The 26582-nt window shown below is 35.1% G+C and overlaps 1 protein-coding gene across 1 annotated transcript; it reads left to right on the top strand.

Moving 5' to 3' along the window:
* Window positions 1-319: 319 nt before the first annotated feature.
* Window positions 320-26345, top strand: nomo (nodal modulator). Its single transcript, XM_073851296.1, has 31 exons — window positions 320-470; window positions 1009-1098; window positions 2758-2803; window positions 2930-3030; window positions 3105-3211; window positions 4261-4333; window positions 4487-4639; window positions 4796-4933; window positions 6796-6885; window positions 7565-7670; window positions 7822-7972; window positions 8073-8250; window positions 8330-8471; window positions 8559-8690; window positions 8805-8941; window positions 9816-9903; window positions 9978-10041; window positions 10173-10268; window positions 10392-10592; window positions 10748-10830; window positions 14893-15052; window positions 15281-15407; window positions 15522-15635; window positions 16491-16618; window positions 20051-20192; window positions 20308-20391; window positions 20485-20595; window positions 20684-20785; window positions 23471-23590; window positions 25231-25323; window positions 25439-26345. The coding sequence occupies exons 1-31, from the start codon at window positions 333-335 to the stop codon at window positions 25568-25570; spliced, it is 3627 nt and encodes a 1208-aa protein (XP_073707397.1). The 5' UTR covers window positions 320-332; the 3' UTR covers window positions 25571-26345.
* Window positions 26346-26582: the final 237 nt, after the last annotated feature.

Here is a 26582-nt window from a genome sequence, read left to right as displayed (position 1 = left end):
GCAAAATAAACAGCTAGCATTCATCAGGAAAGAACGTTAACCATTCATCTTATTATTAGGTTTGAGATATCATGCGAGGGAATATAATGTGTACCATTTAATTTCACAGTAGAATGAAAACAAAGCTGTAAAAATCTTTCTAATATTTAATCAACCTCGTTACGCAGGTTTCGAGTTCCTCTCCTGAAACAGCCAATGGAAACAATGAATATAGACACTGGTCGCGACTGACCAATAGGAATGAGGCAAAAAATAGCTGCCATTAGAATGATTGGCCGAAGTCATCTAAACCATGTGCACCATACGTCAGTACGCTACACTAGCGCTGCACGATGGGAGGAATTAAGGAGCTAGCTATTCTTGTTCTATCTTTCTTGTATGTGACGTTTGTGAATGCTACTGATGATATTTTGGTAGGATGTGGGGGTTTTGTCAAGTCAGATGTGGAAATTAATTACTCTGTTATTGAGGTAAGAAGACTTGAGAGTTCTGCTTTAAAAATGATTAGCCGGCTAGCTAGCGCATGCCGTTCCGGAAGTGAACTGATGCTCTGATATATACATCATCTGCTTCCCTAAACAGTTGTGTTTGTAAGTTTGTAGATCGCATAATCAGTTGATCCGTCTGTCGTGAATGTAGCAGGTTGCATGACAGCTACCTACTAACTAACTGTCAAGCATTGTCAGCAAAACGCATGATTTGTCCAAGCATACTTAACATTGTTATTATCACAGATCTGCCTGGGTAAATTAGCCTTTTCCCCTCTCAAAGTAATCAGTGAAATTCAATGAAAACCACTGAATTAATTGCATACAGTTCGACGAGCAGTCCATGTAGTTTATTGTATTACTGTGTTTCATTTAATTCTTTTTCTTTCTAAAGATAAACACTGTACATGTTATATTTGATAATAATTCACTGAGATATGTTAATACGATAACATTAGCAAAATTACAATTAGATTAAGTTTATGATGACCAACTTTTACAATGCCTGTGTTCTTTACAGATCAAGCTGTACACTAAGCAGGGCTCTCTGAAATATCAGACTGATTGTGCACCAATCAATGGTTACTTCATGATTCCTCTCTATGACAAGGTACTGTAACTCAGGTGTGAGTGGGCTGTCAGACATCCAAGGTCATCTTAGAATGTCTTGAGCATTTATTATGAATCACATAGAAGTGTTTTTTTTATGAAGACCTATTTTAACTTATAGTAGGGTTACACAATATAGAGGCAGCTTTTACATTTTAAGTCATGAAATTGCACATTTAACATGAATGTTCTCTGTTCTTTCTGGGTAAAGAACTAAATAAATACGACCTTATGTAAAAAGTATAATCTTACATTAATGGCAATCATATGATTAAGAACATGCTTAATTTGCAATGTACTTTTGCAAGTAATATTTACAACATCAGTGTAAGCATATTATTGGGAGAGTGGGGCTTGAATCCTGCTTTCTGTTTTACTAGTTTTTTTTTTTACTTTTACTAATCTGTTTCACTTTTTAGATTTTAAGTAACTCCTCTCACTACTATACACTCTTTTTTTTTTTCATGTGGTTTATAATTATTTCAAATTTATATTAAAATTAGGCCTTACAAACAAAGGCCAGACTTTACGATTGCAACTAAAACTATTTAGATAATCAGTTTATGTGTAGATTATTTCTCTGATAAATCAATTCATCAGATAAAGGGATGAATTCATGTTCTGTACTTAACAAAACATGTATATCCTATTTATCAAGGGTTCCGCTCCAATTAATGTACAAATTAAAGGCTATTAAACAAATATGACTGTTTCTACTTGTTTTGCTGCTCTTTTCATTTTCATAAACTTGGATTTCTGCATTAAAATCAAACAGCAGTGCATATCACAACCCTTATGAGTTCATTTGTATCACAATATGCCATGAAATTTGATGGAAATGTGACCCTGGACCATAAAACCAGTCATAAAGGGCAGTTATTTAAATAAATAAACTTTCCATAAGCTTTCCATTGATGTATGGTTTGTTAGGATATGACAATATTTGGCAGAGAGACAACTATTTGAAAATCTGGAATCTGAGGGTGCAAAAACATCTAAATATTGTGAAAATTGTCTTTAAAGTTGTCCAAATGAAGTTTTTAGCGATGCATATTACAAATCAAAAAATGGTTTTGATATATTTACGGTAGGAAATTTCCAAAATATATTAATGGAACATGATATTTACTTATTATTCTAATGATTTTTGGCATAAAAGAAAAATCAATAATTTTGACCTATACAGTGTATTTTTGGTTATTGCTACAAATATAGCCGTGCTACTTAAGACTGGTTTTGTGGTCCAGGGTCACATATTGTACAGCCCTAATCTACAGAATGGTGCAGATTTCCCAGGGGAGTTTAAACTAATCACTTATTGGCAGAGAACTTGAATATTACTGCAAGCTTCTCTGATGGTGTAAATTGGGGCAAAATTCATCTCTGACATGCCCGTCTATTTTTAACTGGAACAGGAGTTAAGTGGGCTGAGGGACTGCCTGTCAGGCTCTTACAATGCAGAATTTCATCCTTACACCAGCAGCTTCACCTTAATTCACATCATCAGAGAAGCAGTTTTTAACCTCAGTGACATAGATGAGTGTCACAATGTCAATATATAGGACCCACAATAAATTCTAGACATTTTAATGAAATTAGTGAGTCATGCTTAGTGGTTTGTATGTATGTTTGTTTTAATAGGGATTGCAATCTTTTACAGGGTGATTTTGTTATTAAGATAGAACCACCATCAGGATGGAGCTTTGGTAAGAAATGATTTCACATATCAAGTACTGGTTATATCATGCAATGCAATCAAATTCAGTTCTTGTTTATTGTTTTATCTCACTATTTACCTGTCATTTATTGTGTTATATGTTATCTGTATGCAGAGCCAACAACTGTGGACCTACATGTGGATGGAATTACAGACATCTGCACTAAAGAACAAGACATCAACTTTGTTTTTACTGGGTTTTCGGTCCTTGGAACTGTAAGCTGAAATTTTACACATTTGACTTTTTTGGTAAGGTAAAAAAAGACATCTTATATTCTTTCCTTATTTAGGTCTTGAGTAAAGGACATTTATTGGGGCCTGCAGGGGTTGAAGTAAGTTTGAGAAAAACAGGAGAAGATGATGTCCTTCAGAGTGTCTTTACTCAAGCTGGAGGCCAGTGAGTAGATATTGTCTATTGGTCAAACTAGCCTTTAAGCATGCAAAATGTCTTCGGATACTGCAACTGACTGACTTTTAAAAACTAAATTCAGCAAGAGATCAATGTGTAGACCCCCTATCGGTCATCTATTAAATACTCTAGTGTATGTATTAATTGAAAGTATGTGGAAAGTGAAGTTGACCTTCTATCCTTTTGTGTGTTTTTGTGTTTATATGAATAATATAATAATAAGTCAATATTCTATTTTGTATATAATTGAAAAATGACAAATCAGATGAAAGAATCACAGTCAAAGCTATTACATTATATGAATTACACTATATAATTCTATGGATTTCATAGATTTTTTAAGGGTGTCAAAATGGCTATAGATTATGAATTGAGATTGAATGGCATTGCTCCATTGGCCGATGGGTTATAATAATTTTTTTTTTTTTTTAATAATATGTGACCCTGGGCCACAAAACCAGTCATAAGGGACGGTTTTTAGCTGAATAAATAAGCTTTCTATTTATGTATGGTTTGCTAGGATAGGACAATATTTGGCCGAGATTCAACTATTTGAAAGTTGGGATCGGAGGGTGCAAAAAAATCGAAATATTGAGAAAATCGCCTTTAAAGTTGTTCGAATGAAGTTCTTAGCGATGCATATTACTAATTCAAAATTAGGTTTTGATATATTTATGGTAAGAAATTTACAAAATATCTTCATGGAACATGATCTTTACTTAATATCCTAATGATTTTTGGCATAAAAGAAAAAAAATATAAGTTTGACCCCTACAATGTATTTTTGGCTGTTGCTACAAATATACCATTTTGTGGGGGTCACAAATTATGTATTATGATTTGCAACTATTCCTGAAATGTTCATGATTTGTAGTATCCATATCCAACTGGGCATTTTCTACCCTAATTTGAGGGGTTCATCTTACTACAAGAGTCTCTCTCTGGCTGTTCACTTCAAAAAAATATTCAGTGTACATAAATACCATTAACACATATACATAAAAACATCTTACCCTGTTGGTGTTGCTTTTTTACAGGTATACTTTCCTCAAGGTACTTCCAGGAAGTTATGACATCATTGCCTCTCACGCCTCATGGACTCTAGAGCAGGTATATAGTACAAACTCTCTTGTTGACAAAACATATTGCTCAATAACAGTACAGTTATGTTCGTTCATACAATACATCTAAGTCAAATAATCTAATTTAAATGTAAATATAGTTCTAAGAAAACTTGGTTTACTATTTTTGTTCCCCTTACAGAGCTCAACCACTGTGGTTGTGTCAAATGAAAATGCCCCCGCCGCAGCTCCTCTTGTGGTAAAGGGCTATGATGTCTCTGGAGAGGTGCAGAGTGATAGCGAACCCATGAAAGGAGTCAGCTTTCTCCTTTACTCTGCCAGTGTAACACAGGAGGTAAAATGTTTTATAGATTCATAGCCTGACCACAAAAACTTGATCTACATGAAATAACTGAATGAATGCCATTTCATAATTTGATAATGTTTTCAAATGTCCTCAGCCTCATAATCATTTATCTAGTAGACTTTAAACAATGTATTCTTTATTCAGGATATCAATGGCTGCAGTGTGGCTCCTGTGGATGGAGCTGTAGTCGGCGACCCCTCTCTTGTGTATTTGTGCAGTTCACAGTCTCGTGAGGACGGCACTTTCTCATTCCCCTGCCTTCCCAGTGGTGAATACACTGTGGTAAGAATTTATTGTCACCAACCTTCTTATTATTTGCCACCTTATAATATATAGGGCCGGATTTACTAACAGCTTGCACCAGCACAAACCATCTTCTGGTGTTAAATTAGTACTGTCAGGATTTACTAAAGACGTACACTGAAGAAATAGTGCTGAAATGGTGTGGACACAGTTATTTTTTGCACCTGATCTTACTGAATATGCATTTGTATAAGTGTTCCTTTCATATGCAAATGTTATGGGAGGAGAGTATTAAATGCTATTACTAATGTTTCTGCCCATCAAAAAAGCCAAAAAAGCTTGTCTCAAAGCAGGTGGTAATTTGCGCTACTCTTGGTAGATTGCGCTGGTCATTATGGAAATTATCTGGCTTGTGTCTATGTTCATAAGCAGAATTTCCCCTCCCATCGACACTTTTATGTAATTGTGCTTTAACACTAATATGCCCTGATTAGTAAATCTGTCTCAAAGAATTTAAGAAAGAAATAAAATATGGTTTCTTATTGTCAGAAGAAGATCCTTATCGGTGGTTCAATTCATGAGAGGAAAAATATTACCAAGCTGATTCTCTACACTGGATTTTCAAACGAAGATATTTTGTCATTTTGGTCATTTTTTAATCTTAGACTTTTTTCCTAAATAATGCAAAGAAACTGATTCATTCATGCTTTTAATTGTCTCTCTTTGACTTTAGAATATGTATTGGTGAACTTTATCTAAAGGTTAGATGATACCAAATTCTACAGAATTGTTAAGGTCCAGAAAGGGAGATTACATTGCATCCATTTTATATAATTTTCATGGATTGCCCGTTCAGTTAAGGATTGATTTTTATATAATCGTTTTTCTATTGGTTTTTAAAGCACCAAATGACTTGGCACATTAACAGGTTTTGACTGCCTGTCAAAATATTTTCCATATTATGCTTATGTCTATGTAATATAATCCATACAATCAGGTACAAAATTTGTTTATTAGATTAATGGCAATTTTGGGGGGGTACATGTAAACTGATATTTCCTTTCAGTACATTAAAGGAAAAATATAAATATATTTTGTGGAAAATCTAATATGCCTATTGGGTTTTGATTAGTATCTCATTACTTTCCGGATCTACTTTGAATTAAAAAGATTTATAGAATTTCATCCATCTCATTTCCATATAGTTTGGAGAAGTATGGAAAAGTACTAGTAGTTAAAGCAGACTTAAGACCTTGAAATATGATGTACTGACCTAAAGAAAGCCAAATTTTAACACTTTTTTTTTAGAGTACTTTTACAGTCTTTTTTATAGACCCTTGAACTTGGCAGATAGGACAGTGCACACAGCTGTTTTGTGCCATCAGCCATTTTCGTGTCATTGTTTCTCCGCCATCACAGGGGATGCATTAAATTGGGCATTAGGCCTTGATATTAGAGGTACTACCCTAAGGAAAGCCCAGTTTTGAGCGAGTAGATCTCTATTAATTCATGTGCATCCATGCTGTCATTTTCTTTATAGTAAGATGACAGTGATGCACAAAGGAAAAAAGTTATGTAAACTAGTGTATGTAAACTAGTAATTGTAATGCGTAACCACTCAAAAAAATCTAATGTGCATGTGAATAGTTTCTCGAGGGCTGTATGTCACAGAAAACCAATGTCAAACCCCTGAGAAAATAAAAAGATTTACAGATGAATGTACTGTATACCAAATACCATGCTCCTATGAACCATTTATGTTAAACATGGTCTGAAAATCTACTAAGATGTTTGGAAATGTGAGTCTAGAAAACTATGGAATATTGAGATGGAAAATCCTGTGATTTAAAGATAAAGCACAGATGTCAGTCTTTTTTAGCTTGTCTCTTCTTGAATTGTAGGTCCCATATTACAGAGGTGAGAGAATCACTTTTGACGTTGCTCCTTCTCGTATGGATTTCAAAGTAGAGCATAGCAGTTTAACGTTGGAGGTGAGTTTCTCAATTGTTTGACTTGTTTTTACAGATTTGAAGACATGAATTAACACTTTAAAGGGGTCATTAACTACCTTTTTTTGAAATATTATTTACTGCTCTTTGAGGTCCACTTACAGCTCAAGATTTTTACATCAAAAAACATCATAAGTTATTAGGCTAATTTCTGTCCTGTTTTGACCACCTCATGGTAACGGACCAAGTTATTACAGATGCGTCCAGATCTTCATTAAAAATAAAGTTCATCCACTCCTTCCTAATGTTAGGATCAGAAGGAAGCCAATGCAAAGACAGTGTTTTTTCACAGCTTGGCACTGCACAGCATCTTGCTATCTTCGGAGCCATCTTTATCGTTTGATTTCTGCATAGACCTGTCATTTTTACAGATTAGCTTCAATAGAAGCTGTTTTTAGAGACTAACAAGAATGTTTTGAGTTCTGAAACTTACAGGATGTTTTTTGTAGTACAATGACCTCTTGTATGTCAAAATATCAGGGGAAATTTGATTTCTCAGATCATGAACCCTATAATTGACAATTCGAGTTGGACAAACTATTTCAATAATTTTTACATAATGTGTTCAAATGGACATCAAATCATTATTTAGGGAGAAAATACATAAAAAATCAGCAGCCTAAACTGGTTTCTGACCTGTTTTTCCTATTTTGTCTCTCAGCCAATATTTCGGGTCATGGGATTCTCTGTAATGGGCAGAGTTCTGAATAGCCCCGATGGAGAAGGTGTTGCAGATGCTGTAGTAACGCTGAACAACCAAATTAAAGGTAACTGTGATGATACACTTAAGCGAAATTAACATAATTAGGCATATTAGGGTATATCCTAAGTACTCCACAATTCATGCTTAATTAACAAATTTATGCTAAATTAACACGTTGCATTTTTATTTTGCCTCCTCCTTGATCTCTTTCACAGTGGAAACTAAAGAAGATGGTTCATTCCGATTGGAGAATATGACCACAGGCACTTACACCATCAACACACACAAGGAGCTGATGTTCTTTGAGCCAGTCACTGTGAAGATTGCTCCCAGCACCCCTCAGCTACCAGACATCATCACTGCAGGGTGAGTATGTAGGCAAGAATCATCCTCATAAAACTGTACAGAGAATAAACAGACTTCTAAGTTCAGGGGTCTGATTTGATCAACTCTGTGTCATTTTCAGGTTTAGCGTATGTGGTCAGATCTCAGTCACCCGTCTTCCTGAGACTGTTAAACAACTTGGGCACTACAAAGTTACGCTTTCGCCCCAGAGACAGGATCAGAGCTTTTTCCGCACTGTTGAAAGTGACAGTCACGGAGCGTTCTGCTTTCAAGTTAAACCAGGAGACTACAGCATACAGGTAATGAGAATTCATGTTGAATTGACTTTAAAGTTACATAATTGTGTATTCATTTAGATATATGTTCTGTGCTGTACAGGTGACCCTCCCTGAAAGTGATGTGAAGGCTGGCCTTGCTCTTCACCCGTACTCTCTTGATATCTCACTTGTGGATCGTCCTATCACCGACCTTCTCTTTACTCAATTCATAGCTTCTGTTTCTGGCTCCGTGTCCTGTCTTGGTGAGCTGTTTTTTCATGTCCGCTGTCAAATTCAATTAGATACATGTGTTTTCTGTCTTTGGCTCAATGATTGAATTGTCTTATCAGTGGCATGTGGAGATCTGACAGTCACCCTTCAGCCTGTGAGCAGACAGGGAGAGAGGCAGAACCTCCAGTTGTCTGGCAGCAGTGAAACTCTCAGCTTCACTTTCAATAATGTGTTACCCGGAAAGTACAAAGGTACTTGTTTTGATCTTAATGAGCAATAGAGATGTTTATCATGGTTTTAAATAAAAACATACCATTCAAAAGTTTGTCGTCAAAGAAAAAATGAAAAACCTCTGGTTATCACAGCGTCTATCACCCAAGAAGAGTGGTGCTGGAAGCACAAGTCAGTGGAGATCGATGTACTTGACTCATATGTTGAGGGAGTGGAGTTCAGACAAACCGGATACTTGCTGCGCTGCTCGCTGTCCCATGCCATTACTTTGGTGAGGCCTGAAAACATACAATATTTAAAGATGACTGATCACATATACTACAAGTCAAAAGTTTTTGAACGGTAAGCTTTTTAATGTTTTTAAAGAAGTCTCTTCTGCTCATCGAGTCAGGATTTATTCGAGCCAAAGAACAGCAAAAACAGTCAAATTTAGTAAAATAGAAATGGTTTTTACTATTTAAAATAAAAATAGATTTAAATTTAATTTATTCCTGTGATTTCAAAGATTAATTTTTACCATTATTATTCCAGTCACATGATACTTCAGAAATCATTCTAATATTCTGATTTGCTGCTCAAAAAAAGCATTTATTTTTATTAATATTATGTTAAAAACTTTTTTCAGGTTTCATTGATGAACATCATTTATCTGAAATAGAAATCTTTTGTAACATTATGTCTTTATCATCAGTTTTGATCAATTTAAAGCTTTTAATTTCAGATAAATGCTGATCTTTGGATCTTTCTATTTATCAAAGAATCCTAAAAAATATATTCAACTGTTTAAATGCTGATAAGAATAATAATAATAAATGTTTGTTGAACAACAAATCAGCATATTAGAATGATTTCTAAAGAATCAAATGACAATGAAAACTGAAGTAATGATGCTGAAAATGTAGATTTGATCACAGGAATAAAGTGCATTTTAAAATATATTTAAATAGAAAGCAGTTATTTTAAGTAGTAAAAATATTTCACAATATCGCTGCTTTTGCTGTATTTTGGATCGAAAAATACAGGGTTGGTAAGCAGAAGAGGCTTCTTTAAAAACCATTAAACAACTTACTGTTCAAAAACTTTTTGTATAAGCTGTTACAAGCCTAACATAATGCTGACGATGCCATATTTGTCCATAATTTTAGGAATTTTTCCAAGATGGCAGCTCGCCAGAAAATGTTGGCATTTACAATCTGTCCAAAGGAGTCAATCGCTTCTGTCTATCCAAGCCAGGTATGCTCAGCCTTTCCTTTAGTTTTTAAGTTCGTAAAGCCTAAAGTGCTTAACATGTTTCTTTTTAATCGTAGGTGTTTATAAAGTGACTCCACGTTCCTGTCACCAGTTTGAACAGGATTACTACACCTACAACACGTATGTGACTGCCAGTGTCAAGCTTTTTATTAAAATCAAAATAGCTGCCACAGCTTTCTACCCTTTGCAGTTTTTGCATGTTATCTAACATTATTGAATGAAATGTTTTTTTTTCCGTCTTTGTTCCTCAGGTCTGCCCCAAGCATTTTAACCCTAACTGCTGTTAGACACCACATGACAGGACTCATCACCACTGATAAGATGCTGGATGTCACTGTCACAATCAAGTGAGTGATAAAAAGCATTGTTATTATGTCTGTCTAAACGAACAAAGTATATCTTCTTTTTTTTTTTGAGTGCTGGCTGTTGCTTTCTATAAACCTGGTGGGTATTTGTTTCATTTTTGGCAGATCTTCCATTGAGAGTGAGCCTGCTTTGGTTCTGGGGCCCCTGCGCTCAAATGAGGAGCAGCGATGGGAGCAGCAGCTTCTGGAAATAGCTGCCCGTAAGAAGGAGAGGGAAGAAAAAGGAGATGAGAAAAGCCCCCCTGTGGAAGAGAAACCAGATGAACTCCATGAGCCTTTCCACTATGAATTCTCCTACTGGGCACGGTATGATTTTTGGAGAATGTTTGCCACTATTTTTCTTTTGTGTCTGTGTTAGAAAAAATATTGTCAAATCATTTGCAAAGAACATTTATCAAAGAGCATAGTCTGTTCCTGTTCATGGTCTTAATTTTCTGTCTTGGCTGTGTTGGCTATTTCAGGGCTGGGGAGAAGATCACAGTCACACCTTCATCCAAAGAATTTCTGTTTTACCCTCCTGAAGTAGAGGCTACAATCACTGGAGGTTAGAGTGCCGTCTTTTTTGAAAAATCTTTATTTTGTAATAATGGATGCTTGTTGTGTCCAAGACCTTTCACAATAATTTGCAGACATCTATTCACACAAAGAACAAAATTAATATTTGTCAAGCTACATCAAAAGGAAATTGACATTAACATGTAAGGTGACACTGAATGACAGCCAGTTTCATGCAGTTGACTCTTTTCAGTTAAAAAAAACATACATTGTACTATAACTGTACCTTTAGGGGCACAACACCTTGTCACTGGGCCATTACCCTTATAGGAATAACTTATCTAGCCCTAAAAGGTGCATACTAGTACCTTAAAGGGACAGTTCACCCAAAACTGAAAATTACTAGGGATATAACAATATCAAAATCCCACAATATGATAATATTACAATATGAAGTCTGCGATACAATATTTATTGCGATATATTTAAAAAAAGAAGAAATTAAGACTTGTACATTTTAAAGTTAAATTCTTTTATCTAATGCACTTTGACAGTTTAAAATTCTGAGCTCCAACCCATGTTCCTAAGAAAATTTAAGTCAGAAAAAAGTCAGTGAATTGACTTGTACCTGAACTTTAAAGGGGACTAAACCCTCTTTTTATTAGTGGTAGTAATGATAATAACAATTTTATATCATTGTTATTCCTATGACAGTAATTGCCATATATTGTAAAACAAATTGCACTGTAAAATAAATAAAAATGAATATTTCATAGGTATATTATTTTTGCTTTACACTACAGCAGGGAAATTACAATGCTTGTTTCCTAATTTCTACACTTAAAATAGATATTTTGAATTTGGACTGCAGTAAAGTTACCCATTTAAACCTCTAGCTATCAGCAGTTCTTACTCCACATTTTTTCACTTTTATTTTGACAGAAAACGCAGCAGAGCTTTTATTTTGACAAAAAACTCCAGCTTCAGTAAAAACAGGTTTATAAAATCGTTAGGGCTGCAACTAACGATTATTTTGATAATCGATTAGTTCGCCGATTAATTTTTCGATTAATCGATTCGTTGGCTTAAAAATTCCAATTATTTATTTATTTTTTAAATCAAGAGAAAGGACAAATATCTGAAGAAAAACACACTAACAAGCATAAAATACAGTGTTTCTGCTATTTATTCTGCCGTGGCGGTGTTTAGTGTCCCACCAACAGCAGCGAGCGCAAGAGTTCCGCGTTCAAATGCACGCAGTAAGCTGAAGCTGGCCCAAAGCCCCAGCTAAAGTAATTAGGCCTACCATGAATGTGGAGGGGAAAAGTAAGGAGATATTCATATTATTTATTAATAAACTAGTATTTTCTGAGTGCATCTTTATGGATTATGCCTATAGCTAATAAAAGAGTTTTGTTTCGATTTTAATTATTTCGTTTTATAGTAGTGAAGTAATAATTTAAAGTAAATTTATTACTCTTACATTTATGAGCAAAAATGAAGTTTCACATAGCACTTGCACCTCCATGTCCTACAAAGCTTTCACTCTCTGCACAAACGATTGGATATGCGCCTATTAGTAGCCTACACATTTATCTAGGTTAAACGATTAAACTAATATTGTGATATGCTTAATTTTTTTTTTTTTTTTTTTTTTTTTTTTTATCTAAGGATTTTAATTTAAATCGTGATGATTTGAGAAGGCTAAACTGATCTATCTGCCGCCGGCCGCTTTGTCGTTACTTTAAAAAACAAAAACTTGAATTTCACAAATAAAACATGTTCCAAATATATTTCTAAATTAACTTTATAAACTAAAGAAACGAAAATAAATGTAATTACTTTGCTATTAAAAACAGCAGCTGTGCAATGGGGAAGAGAAAGAGAACTCGGCCAGTAATTCTGATGAGCTGTAGAGGTTGTAGGAATTTTTGCAACGAATGTTTGTTTAATAGCCTATTTAACACTTATTTAGGCTACTTTCTTATTTAAATGTATTATTTCGTTGATTTATTTTAGTGTTTTGTAGACTGCTTGTTCACTGACAGAAATTGCAAAACACGCACGTTCGTGAATAATGTTTGAGCCTCATTTATTTATATATAAAACACCGCGCCACCGGCGGTGGTTAAAATCTGCCACCGTCACAGCCCTACTGTTCATACCCTCCATAAATGCGCGCACTACATGTTGTATTTAAATCTAAATTTAACATTCAACGACAGATGTTTCAGCACAATGAATGTTTTTGCGCTGAGTTGAGTATCAATTGTCTCCCTTTCTGTGTTCTGTGTTCCGGCTGTCTGACACTCATTCAGTAAAGATTTAAACTTACAGACTGCCAGAATGGATTTTTAAATGGAAATTCTCGAATGAATTTGTGACATTTACAGATAAGGATATGACCGCAAACTGAAAGTTTTCATGCTGAGGACGCAAACGGATCTCAAAGCGCCTCACAGGGCAAGCCATCACTCTATTAGTTTAAAATAAGGAATTCTCATGTTTTGAGCAGCTTGGATCACGTAACTCTCCTGCAGCATCTCAGTCTGTTTCCTCCACTATTTTTAGTTGCATTTTGTCTATAGAAATGCGTCATTCAGTGCTGTAATTTGACGTGATCCTATGAAGTTGTACGTGCACTGTGGGCAGACCCGATTCATCGATAATGAGAATCGTTGTCGACAAATTTCATTATCGATAATAATCGATTTTATCGATTAGTTGTTGCAGCCCTAAAAATCGTGTTTCACTACAAATCTAGTGAAATGCTGTAATCATCTGCCGCAGAAATAAAGCATAACTGGTGGCTGTTGCATTCCCAAACACTCACAGTGATAAATTTACAGCACATGCAATGAACGAGTTCACGGCATTCACTGTGAACAGAGCCGTTCTGAGGTGTGGTAACATGGATCACAAGCTTTGCTTTGAAACGCGCAGTGAAAACAGACTTGATGTAGAGATTAAGCCATATTGTGCTTTCAGTTTTAGTTCGTTTGACAGATACTGTGCCAAAGCATAATGGCCCAAAACACAACTTTAAGTCACCATGTTCGCTATGTCGAATGTCATCCGCTGGAACACCACTCTCTTGTGTAAGCACATAGCAGAAGCTAGAGATTAGGGTTTAAAAAGTTTTAAATATTGTTTATTCTTTAGAAGGCCTTTATTAACCCCCTGGAGCCATGTGGAGTATTCTTTATGATGGATGGATGCACTTTATTGAACTTCAAAATCTCAATCTATTCACTGCTATTATAGAGCTTGAAAGAGCCAGAATATTTTTAATATAACTCTGATTGTATTCATCTGAAAGAAGAAAGTCATGTTCTAGGATGCCTTTAAGATGAGTTAATCATGGGGTAATTTTTGGGTAAACTATACCTTTAAGGACACACATTACTAAAGGTAAAATTTTGCTGTTTTTTTTCTCTACTGTTTAGCTAGTCTTCTGAATACCACTCAGAAACAGCTCTTCAAGCAAGTGAATACTTGAAGGATCTAACCGTTCAAAGAGTGTGAAAGCCACTTTTCAATTAGCTGAACTCGGTAGGAAGGTGGCCCTCCAGAACAGAACTGGACTCACCTGGTGTAAACCCAGGCAAATTATCAACTTTATTTTTAACATAAGAGCAGGTGTTGCCATATGTAACTTGATTGTGCCAGGCTTTCTGGTTATTTTTTAACTGTACAAAACAGCTTGTTATCCTGCTTGATTTTTGCCAACTGCTATTTCTTATGAGATAATTTAATGTATTGTATTAATTATAAACACACTGGTATGGCACAGAAGTAGCTTTCTGTTTACTGTGCTTTGTTATTTGAATTTACATAGCAGCCAATGAATCAGAAACTTCACGCATTCAAAAATCTACATAGCAAAGGAAAGCAAACAAAATTAATGTGTGAAGTTCTATATCTGATATTTTGATAAATCTGTTTTGTAAAATCTGTCTTTAAACCTATGGTTCTGCCATGGTTTGTGAGAAGCTTTTTACTTACATGCTCCCCATAATCAAATCTGGCACTTATGTCCTTCAGAAAAATGGGGTTATAGTTTTACCCCAGTTTATATTGAAATCTGATATACAATGATTTGTTCCAACAGAGAACTGCCCGGGTCAAATGGTGGAGATTGCAGGCCGTGCAGGGCTGTTCCTCACGGGGCAGGTGTCACCTACACTGGAGGGTGTGGAAATCTCCATTAAGGAGAGAGGAGCTACAACCTCTCTCATTACAGTTCTCACGGATGAAACGGGAACCTACAGGTATCTCACTTATTCACAAACATACTGCAATCATTTATTTAATAGCTCTCTTAACTATGTATTTAATAATGCATATTAGTTTAAAAGCGAGGTTTATAAATATGCCAGTATGAATGACTGTTAGTCTATTTAAAAATAAATTGCAGTCAATATGGCTGAATCTTAAATGCACTCTAGCATTCTAAACAAATAAAAGAAATAATCCTTTTTTTTTTCCTTTAAAACCAGTGTTGGACCTCTGCATAGTGACTCTCTATATGACATCAGTGCCAGTAAGGAGGGCTTTGTCCTTACTCCAGTTGAGGGAAACACAGGAGACTTCAAGGCGTTTGCCCTGGCAGGCGTCACTTTTGAGGTCAATGTCACGTTAATGTCTTCTCATCATCAGAGTTGAACTGTCGTATTTCATTAAGCATTTTCATTTCTATGAATCAGATGGTTAATTTGGTTTATTTTTCTTGCCCCTCAGATAAAGGCAGAGGATAGTGTTCCTCTCTCTGGGGTTCTGCTGTCTCTCAGTGGGGCCAGCTTCCGCTCAAACTTACTCACTCAAGACACTGGCCTGCTCACCTTCAACAACCTGGTACTGTCTTCTCAGCCCCTTAGTTACTATGGTCATCTCTTTGATGTGTTAAGCACATTTGTTGTATTGTACAATCTTAAAGGAATGGTTCACCCAAAAATGAAAGTTCTGTCAGTAATTACTCACCCTCATGTTGTTCCAAACCTGTAAGACCTTTGTTCATCTTCAGAACACATATTAAGATATTTTTGATCAAGTCCTTAACTCTATGAGCCTCCATAGACAATAAGGATCCTACCACAGTCAAGGCACAGAAACTTAGTAAGGACGTTGTTAAAATAGTCCATATGACATCAGTGGTTCAACCGTAATTTTTATTAAATTTTATATCTTATGGTAATATCTTCATTTGTATTCCCAAGATGAACGAAGGTCTTACGGGTTTGGAACGACATGAGGGTCAGTGCTTAATGACCAGAATTTTAGTTTTTGGGTGAACTATAGGTTTAGTTTATTTTGCATGAAAAATGTCATCTTTTTCTCTACCTCATGTTGTTCCAATACTGTTTGACTTTGTTCTGTGGGACACAAAAGATTTTGTAAGAAAGTCAGAATGAAAGTCAGTGAAGTTGAAAACAACACTGACCTACATTTGATAGTATGTTTAAAAACAACAAACATTTTTTTTTTTAATATTTTCTTTGGACTTCCACAAAACTACGAAAGTCATTCAGGTTTGGAAACAATCTTGAAGGTAAAGTAAATAAATGACAGAATGCTTATTTCTGGTCAACTACCCCTTACATTTTTTTTTTACCCATAAATAAAAAATCTGTACATAAAAGAAGTACAAACGTGCATTGTTAAAATCAAATTTCTAGAGATTGTCTCAATTCTTTCTGCCCCCCATCTCAGAGTCCTGGCCAGTACTATTTCAAGCCCATGATGAAGGAGTTCCGCTTTGAGCCCTCAGCACAAATGATCACAGTAGAAGAAGGACAGGTTCTCCATATTCCCATCACTGGCTTCAAAACAGCTTACAGGTCAGCAACACATAACATGTTACAATATGCACTGCTGGTAAAAACACTTTCTGAAAATGTGGATATGTAATATGTACACAATCCTTCAAAAGTTTGGAGCTGGTTAGGGCTGGGTTTTTGTTCTTTTATTGGTTTTGAAAGAAGTCTCTTAATACATGAAAGCTAGATTTATTTGATTTAAAAGTAAGTTTTATATTGAAATATATTTTAAAATGTAATTTATTCCTGTGATGGCAGAGCTGAATTTTCATGAACTGTTACACTAAGTCTTCAGTGTTACATGATCCTTCAGGAATCATTTTAATATGCTAATTTCTTTCAGGATTCAATTCAAATTGTGAAACCCATGTATTAAATAAATTAGGGGTGGGCATAGATTAATTTTTTTAATCTAGATTAATCTAGATTAAATCTTGGAATTAATCTAGATTAAAATGGCTAATTTGAATTCTGCTGAAGGCATTTTCAGAATATGTGTGCTGCCCAAATAATGACTAAAAGTAAGTCTTCGAGAACGTGCCAGGTGGCGCATTAGACCAGGCGCTCATCTCCTGTTTCCAAAATGCATCACAAACTGCTTGACAATTGCGTTTACAACATAATTACCTATACAAACTTGTGTAACCAAGTACTTCTGCGCAAAAGGTTGCACGACGTGCGCGTTGCCGTTAAATACACAGAAGTGCACGGGCATGGATTTCTGCGTGCATAGTCTTCCATTAAATTGCGTTGCTTTTAGAAGCGTCAATTCAGTTGTTGCATATAGTTTAATGTCTTTATTTCGGGATTATCAAAGTAAATTATAAATCAAAGTTGAGATTTTACTGGGGTACAGCAGATTTTCACTGGGGCACGTGCCCCAGTAAAAAGGGTCTAGCAACGCACGCACCTGCCCTGAAGCGGCTTCATAACTGCATCCATGTTTGCACGTCTCATTTGATGTGGTAATTTCACAGAAGTTGAAGACTCGTTCTCGCCTCCTACAGTGCAATTCGACTAGGTATACGTCATCCGCGCTAAAATATCAAGGTGAAAGTCATCATAGCTTATGTAGTTTAGACCCAGCTCCCAACCCAACTTTGAGAATAGATTAACGGCGATATTTTTTTTTATCGCCCGATAAGAGTCTCACGTTAACGCAGCACGTTAACGCCGATAACGGCCCACCACTAAAATAAATGCACAGAGACTGAAGTAGTTTAAGTCTTTATTTTTTTATTTGTGATGATTTGGCTCACATTTAACAAAAACCTACCAATTCATCTCAACAAATTAGAATACTTACATAACACCAATAAAAAAAAAACATTTTTAGTGAATTGTTGGCCTTCTGGAAAGTATATGTACTCAATACTTGGTAGGGGCTCTTTTTGCTTTAATTACTGCCTCAATTCAGTGTGGCATGGAAGTGAACAGTCTGTGGCACTGCTGAAGTGGTATGGAAGCCCAGGTTTCTTTGACAGTGGCCTTCAGCTCATCTGCATTTTTTTGGTTTCTTGTTTCTCATTTTTCCTTTTGACAATACTCCATAGATTCTCTGTGGGGTTCAGGTCTGGTGAGTTTGCTGGCCAGTCAAGCACACCAACACCATGGTCATTTAACCAACTTTTGGTGCTTTTGGCAGTGTGGCCAGGTGCCAAATCCTGCTGGAAAATGAAATCAGCATCTTTAATAAGCTGGTCAGCAGAATGAAGCATGAAGTGCTCTAAGATTTCTTGGTAAATGGGTGCAATGACTTTGGTTTTCAAAAAACACAGTGGACCAACACCAGCAGATGACATTGCACCCCAGATCTTCACAGACTGTGGAAACTTAACACTGGACTTCAAGAAACTTGTGCTATGAGCTTCTCCACCCTTCCTCCAGACTCTAGGACCTTGGTTTCCAAATGAAATACAAAACTTGCTCTCATCGGAAAAGAGGACTTTGGACCACTGGGCAACAGTCCATTTCTTCTTCTTCTCCTTCCAGTTAAGACGCCTCTGACGTTGTCTGTGGGTTAGGAGTGGCTTAACAAGAGGAATACGACAACTGTAGCCAAATTCTTTGACACGTCTGTGTGTGGTGGCTCTTGATGCCTTGACCCCAGCCTGTCCATTCCTTGTGAAGTTCACCCAAATTCTTGAATTGATTTTGCTTGACAAGCCTCTCAAGGCTGAGGTTCTCTCAGTTGGTTGTAGGGCTGGGCAATTTGGCTTAGAATCAAAATCTCGATTAATTGAACATTTTAACCCGATTACGATTAATGAACGATTATTTTATTTATTAATAAAATTATATTTAATTATATTTATATAATATTTATATAATGTTTATTTTTTTGCCCTCATAGTTCACTGACAAGTTTTGTACAGTAAATATGTTCACATATTACAAGCGAGAGATTTTTGGATGAAGGGTGCATTACTTGATTTTAAAATAATTGAAGGAAACACACTATCTACTATCTATGATTATTAATTGAACATCAGTGTTGAACAACTGAAATTAAAGCACACATTGCTTAAAACGAAAAGTCACATTTTTCTTAAATTAGTGAAAATAAATAACTTGCACTATTGGAAACAAAATAAATAATTTTCAATGTTTTTCATATTAAAAGTAGAAAATAAGCAGTATCTCCTCTAAATAAAATTACCCTTGTATATCCTGTAAATACTTTTTACTGTATAAATACTGTTTAAGCTCTCCATCGACATGTCGGCGGAATAACGGAACGGAGCGCTAGTGTTTTTTAAAGGGAAAGTAATTGAAATAATCGTCCTGGAAAAATTTGAACGATTATAGGTTCTGAATGTCGATTTCGATTATTTTTCGATTAATCGCCCAGCCCTAGTTGGTTGTGCATCTTTTTCCTTCCACTCAACTTTCTGTTAACATGCTTGGATACAGTACTCTGTGAACAGCCAGCTTCTTTGGCAATGAATGTTTGTGGCTTACCCTCCTTGTGAAGGGTGTCAATGATTGTCTTCTGGACAACTGTCAGATCAGCAGTCTTCCCCATGATTGTGTAGCCTAGTAAACCAAACTGAAAGCCCATTTTGAAGGCTCAGGAAACCTTTGCAGGTGTTTTGAGTTGATTGGCTGATTGGCATGTCACCATATTCTAATTTGTTGAGATAGTGAATTGGTGTTTTTTTTTTTTTTGTTAAATGTGAGCCAAATCATCACAATTAAAAGAACCAAAGACTTAAACTACTTCAGTCTGTGTGCACTGAATTTATTTAATACACAAGTTTCACAATTTGAGTTGAATTACTGAAATAAACTTTTCCACAACATTCTAATTTATTGAGATGCACCTGTAACATCGTAAATGTCTTTACTGTCATTTTTGAACACTTGAATAAAAAAAATTTGTGTGTATTAAACATTTTTCAAAATATGCCCTGTCGATTAAATTTTCCATTTTTGCATTTTGATGTGTCTTAGCTGCTATGGAACAGTGCAGTCAATAGGAGGCGATGCGGAGCAGGGTGTCTCTGTGGAGGCAGTGGGGCAGGGAGAGTGCGGCATGTACAATGAGGACACGGTTACTGACGAAGAGGGCCGTTTTAGACTCAGAGGCTTGCGGGTAAGACTATTGGAGAAAACTGTTTAGGCACACAGTATGACTGACAAAAGTTCACATAAACGTACATTTTAAGGTTCTAAACAAAGCTTGCCTTTTTTCCTCATGTCAATGTCAGCCTGCATGTAACTATAACATTCAGCTGAGAGGAGAGGGAAATGATCACATTGAGAGAGCATTGCCGCCACACAAAACCATCGAGGTAGCATTGAAGTTTTATTTGCTTCAATTTATTAGTGTTTTACACACTTTTTTTGAAGTTTCCATTAATGTGTGTTTTTTTGGATGGTTTTAGGTGGGCAACACTGATATTGAAGGAGTAAACATAATCGCCTTCAGACAGATCAATCAGTTTGATCTGAGTGGAAATGTCATCACTTCTCCTGAGCATCTTGCCACTCTCTGGGTAAGTGCAGTAACTTAAATACTGCTTTAAAATGGTTTCTCTTATTTGATTAAATCTTGAAGTCATTGTTCTTCCTTCTTCTCTAAAGGTGAAGCTCTACAAGAGTGACAACCTTGACAATCCCTTCCAGAGTGTGTCTCTTGGCCAGTCCCTGTTCTTCCATTTTGCACCTCTGCCACGTGATGGAGAGGTAGATTCATACTTATCACCTCTCTTTTCTAGTTAGAATTACTTTTTTCCTCTGAATTACCTTTTTTTTAATCTGTTTTACTGTATTCACAGGTAAAGTCAAAAGTTTACATACACCTTGTAGAATCTGCAAAATGTAAATTATTTTACCAAAATAAGAGAACATACAAAATTCATGTTATTTTTTATTTGGTACTTACCTGAATAAGATATTTCACATAAAAGACGGTTATGTATAGTCCACAAGACAAAATGATACATGAATTTATAAAAATTACCCTGTTCAAAAGTTTACATACACTTTATTCTTAATACTGTTTTGTTACCTGAATGATCCATAGCTGTTTTTGTGGTAGTTGTCCTTTTTTTGTTCTGAACAGTTAAACTGGCTTCTGTTCTTCAGAAAAGTCCAACGGATTCTTTGGTTTTCCGGCAATGAATGTGTGATTTTTGAGATCCACCTTTTCACACTGAGGACAACTGAGGGACTCATATGCAAATATTGCAGAAGGTTTAAATGCTCACTGTGAAAGTTTTTCTTATTTTGCCTAAATATCATATTTTTTCATTTGGTACTGCCCTTCAGAAGCTACAGAATATACTTGCGTGTTCCCCAGAAGACAAAAGTGAAATTTACCCTGATCTTCAAATTCGAGAAGTGTTCACCCCTTGGCTGTTAATGCATTGTTTTTCCTTCTGACGCATCAGTGAGTGTTTAAACCTTCTGTAATAAATACATATGAGTCCCTCAGTTGTTCTCAGTGTAAAAAGATGGACCTCAAAATCATAGTCATTGTTGGAAAGGGTTCAAATTAGTGTTAATTTCGTCAGACGAGACGAGACGAAATATGTTCGTCAACGACCTTTTTTTCATGACTAAGACAAGACGATGACAAGACTGCACCACTGTCCAAAAACGCTGACTAAGACTAAATTAACATGCCTTACTGTTGACGAAAAAAGACGAGATGAAAATGTTTTGCATAAAATAAAAACTAAGATAAAATCTCTCTTCATTTTCGTCTACAATCCTCATCAGCTGTTACAGCTTTAAAATATTCAAACTGGCTAGCGCTGAGCCAGAGACGGACGAGCTCTGCGCTTGTCATATAATCACAACTATGCAGTGTTTTTAACCACATAACGCTTATTTTAGGTTTCAGACATTTAAATACACATAAGTACTAGTAAAAGGAGACATTTAGAGTTTGTAAAATACACACATAGGTCTATGGAAGCAGCAAATAACAATCTATTCAAATATAATTTGCCGATGTGTTTTATTCATATCACATACACATAGGCTAAGTAACTAAAAAGTTCACTCTATTCCTCTTCTAGTTCACCAGCCACTTACTTGCATGTATTTCGGGAGAAACGGATGAATGTATGTGCTGTAAATACGGCTGACAGGACTCTCTGAACCGCAGCGCGAACAAACATGGCCGCGCTCATCTCACGTTACAGATTACAATCCAGATCATTTATATAGGGTTTTAAACGACGAAACATACTAATTCACACATATTTGTGAATCGGAATATTAGATAGTTCATGGCATGGTAAGCAAGTGTGTGAGTATTCTGGATAAAAAAGGAAAAACGAAATAAAAGCGATCTATCTGTCATACAGTGTTATTGTGTCTGTGTTGTGTCACGTGACAAGCTTGATGCGTCGCCATGAAAACAATAAGGACGAACGTTCTAAAATAACGGTCGCTTAAAAAAAATCACTCTCAGGGGTCCGCTAGAATATTTTAAACTCACCACTGAAAGGGTTAATCATTTGTGAATGTGTCTCCTAAATCAGAAATTGAAAACCAGACACGTTTAACATTTGCATTCAACAAAAATCATTCAACAAGTGTATTTTGTCAGGTAATTATGACATTTAACCAATGTTTGAGATATGTGAAACACTTTTTTTTTTACTGAAATGTGTATCAGTAATAATCTCAGTAAAAATGTGTTATTTTAAAAAAAAGACTACAATTTTTTGACTAAACCTAGACTAAAATATATTGAGTTCTTTTTAGACTAAAATTAAAAGACTTTTAGTCGACTAAAACTTGACTAAGATACCTTGAGTTTTCTTTTGACTAAAACTAGACTAAAATGACGAGACTTTTAGTCGACTAAAACTTGACTAACAAAAAAAGATATGTGAATGACTAAATATGACTAAAACTAACAAGGACATTTGGCACAAGACTAAGACTAAATTAAAAATAGGTGACGAAATTAACACTAGTTCAAATACATAAAAATGCTGAGAAACTAAAGAATTTGTGGGCCTGAAGGATGAACTGCAGGCAGTTTAACACTAAACAAAACAAAAAAACACACAGCTGTGGACCATTCAGGTAACAACACAGTATTAAAAATCAAAGTAAACTTTTGAACAAGGTCTTTTTTTAATAAATTCAACTATTTTTTCTCTTGTAGACTATACGTAATCATCTTTTATGCTAAATATCTTATTCAGGTCAGTACTAAATAAAAATAACATGCATTTTGTATGATTCCTCTTATTTTGGTAAAATGATTAACAGCAGATTCTGCAAGATGTATGCAAACTTTTGACATCAACTGTATATGCCAGTACTTTGGTTTTTGAGTGCATCTTAAAAATAGGTGCTCAGACAGTTTCATTTATTTATTTATTTATTTTTATTGTCTTCTTATAGAGCTATGTGTTGATGCTGGATACATCACTCTCTAGCTCTCAGTATGACTACAAACTCCCTCAAGTCTCATTCACATCTTCTGGTTACCACAAACACGTAACACTAACCTTTAACCCTAAGGTAAGAACCATTTCACCCAAAACATACATCTTTTTTCTTTTTCTTTGTCTTGTTTGCCATTTGGTGTGAAAGGATCTAAATTATGCATTCAAAAAGCTGTTAATGAGTGTGACTTATTGTTAAAAAATGTTGAAGTTATGATATTCTCAAGTCAAGTCACTTGTATTTATATAGCGCTTTATACAGTACAGCTTGTGAGTTTCACAGTAGCAAACAGGAAAATAACTGTTAATGTTGCAGAATCTACCAATTAACTAACAGCTGTAAAGCAACTCAGAAGACAATGGTGTCATTATTCAGCTCAAGTCAGTGTTGATACAGTTCAACAACTGTGTCAGTGTTGCAAAGTTCATCAATTATTAAACAAGCTCAATTCAGCTCTAAAGCAGCTCTACAAAAGGCAACTGTGCCATTATCCAGTTCAATTCAGTTAAAATCTTGTTTTCATTCAATAGTGTCAGTGCAGTTGAATACAATGAAACTATTACAGATTATTAAATATGTTTATTTAAAGGCCAAGCTCTTATATTTAAAGGGATATTTCACCCAAAAATAAAAATTACCCCAAGCCATCCTAGGTGTATATGAATTTCTTCTTTTAGACTAATACAATTGGAGATACGTTACAAATAAACTGGCTCTTCCGAGCTTTAAAATGGCAATGAGTGTCTGTTGATTTGTTTTAAGTCAAATTAAGTGCATCCATCCATCATAAAAAGTACTTTACATGACTCTGGGTGTTAATAAATGCCTTCTGAAGTGAATCGATGAGTTTGTGTAAGAAAAATATCCACATTTAAAACAAATGCATCGAATTGCTTCAGAAAAGACCTTTATTTACCCCTTGGAGCCATGTGGAGCACTTTTTATGATGGATGGATGCACTTTATTAGACTTCAAAAAATCAAGAACCATTCACTGCTTTTATAAAGACTGCAGGTGAATAGGGTAAAACTAATTAACTAATAGTTATCACCTTACTTATATTGTTTGTATTACAAGTTTTCTAAAATGTTAGGTTTAAATATGCAAATGAGGCATTATTTAATGAAATATGCACTTATTTGCATACATTTCTAGTAAAAAAAAATTGAAACACTGGATGAAGTAAGTTTCAGAATTCTGGTTTAATTTTTTGGCCATATTAAACTCAAATGTTTTTACATCTCATTTTGTTACTCCACAATTGAGAAAATATTTAGATAGAAAACAAGATTTTTTTTACAATGTTTGGGGAAATATAATGTATATAATCAAGCAAATTATATATGAACAAATTCCTCTGTAAAAACCCACAGGACATAGACAGGAATAAAAATGTAAAGTTTGGTGTGTGTAAGTGCTACTGAAGTGGAGATTTATGGCTCAATGAAAGAAAAACCTAATTTTGAGAAAACTGCCTTTAAAAGTATGTATTGTAATTGAAATCTATTGACACAAAATAGATAAAATGCTCTAAAAGAAGCATTTAAGTGTGTTTTGGATGTTTTCTTTCCACTAATCTGAAAAAAACACTTTATGAAAAATCAAAAAGCCCAAAATCTCAAACTTGACAGGTGCATAAAAAACACTGTTTTTGCCTGCAGTGTCTCCCCTTAATTTTTTTTTTGTTTGTTTGTTTGTTTTTTGCTTGAACACAGAGGAAAATACCAGATCAAGATGTTGCCCAGGGATCTTTCATCGCCCTTCCTCTGACATTACTGCTGTTGCTTGCTGTCTATAATCATGAGCGGGTACCATTTTTTTCTTTCTTTCAAAATAGTTTAAATCCACTTATAGATTCTTGACATTCACAATAGCAGTACTTCTTAGGATATTATGTAGATAATGATATTGTGTTGTTACCAGGTGATCCCAGTGCTTCTGCAGCTGGTTAGTCAGATCCAGGGTGTTCGAGGACTTACTCAGGCAAGCGGGGATGGAGTCCCGGTGGATGATGCCAAGCGCCAATCGAAAAGGCCAAAGACAAGACGTACATGAGACCTCAGTATGTCCTAATATGAAGGCCAAGCCAGTCACTGCATTCAGATCTCACAAGCGTCCAGTGTCAGACTGTGATTATAAAATCCTATCATACCACACAACCTCACATGGGGTCGCCAAATTTTTTTGGACATATTTATTCTTGCTGAATCTCAGACGACCTAAGGTTCTTTTACTGTGGTGTCCTGGTCACACAAATCCCTATAATTTACAGTCCTTAGCATGTGAATGTGGCTCAGAGATTGTGTATTTATGTTTGTGAGAGACTGCTCAGGGAGGACGGCAGATTTAAGAGACTTCAATGTTTTTGTTTGTTTTTTGTAATGTTTGTTTATTTCAATAGTATAAAGGGTAAACTCAAGTGATTTTTTTTTTTTTTTTTTTTTTCATGATTCCAATAGTACCCTGAATGACTAGATTTTATTAAATCCCCACACAAAGTAAAAAACATTTTCATTTCGGGGTTTTTTTTATAACTTTACTAGAATTTGTAGAATTAAGCTGTAATTTGCAAACTTAAACACCCTTACATTTTAAAATATAGAGATTAATAAACATTGACCCACTAAATTCATTTGAATGATTTCATGATTTTTGTTTCCCTTATTTAGACTAAAAGCTTACAAAAATAAATTTTTCAATTAATTTAAAGTAATTGACTTGCTGCTACCATTTGATGGGTTCAGTTCATTCTACTGCATTAATATGATCATAATTTGATCATGTGTATGGTTATATAGAGAACAAAGATAATAAAGTGTTTTGGAAGTTATTCTTTAGTGTGTTTTGGAACTAAATTCTTGCCTTCGATGCTGAAATGACAGTGTATTTTACGTTGATGATTTTATTTCTTTTAATCAAGAGTTAACTGTTTTCAAATGTTGTAATTAAAAAATTTTTAATGTGTCAATAATGTGAAATACTAGATCAAATATTGTGCAAATGTATGCATTATGACAATATTGTTAAATAATAGGGCAGGCAGACAAAAAAACAACATAAAAGAAGC

This window comes from Garra rufa, chromosome 12 (genome assembly GCF_049309525.1).
Source record: "Garra rufa chromosome 12, GarRuf1.0, whole genome shotgun sequence".
NCBI lineage: Eukaryota > Metazoa > Chordata > Actinopteri > Cypriniformes > Cyprinidae > Garra > Garra rufa.
Note: the sequence above shows the minus strand (reverse complement) of the source record. Positions and strands in the feature narration are given on the sequence as shown.

Coding starts and splice junctions, on each gene's coding strand:
- nomo (XM_073851296.1), top strand. CDS start 333: ATGGGAGGAATTAAGGAGCTAGCTATTCTTGTTCTATCTTTCTTGTAT. Junction 8,251..8,329: donor CAGGAGACTACAGCATACAG/GTAATGAGAATT, acceptor TGTGCTGTACAG/GTGACCCTCCCTGAAAGTGA. Junction 10,269..10,391: donor GATGTCACTGTCACAATCAA/GTGAGTGATAAA, acceptor CATTTTTGGCAG/ATCTTCCATTGAGAGTGAGC.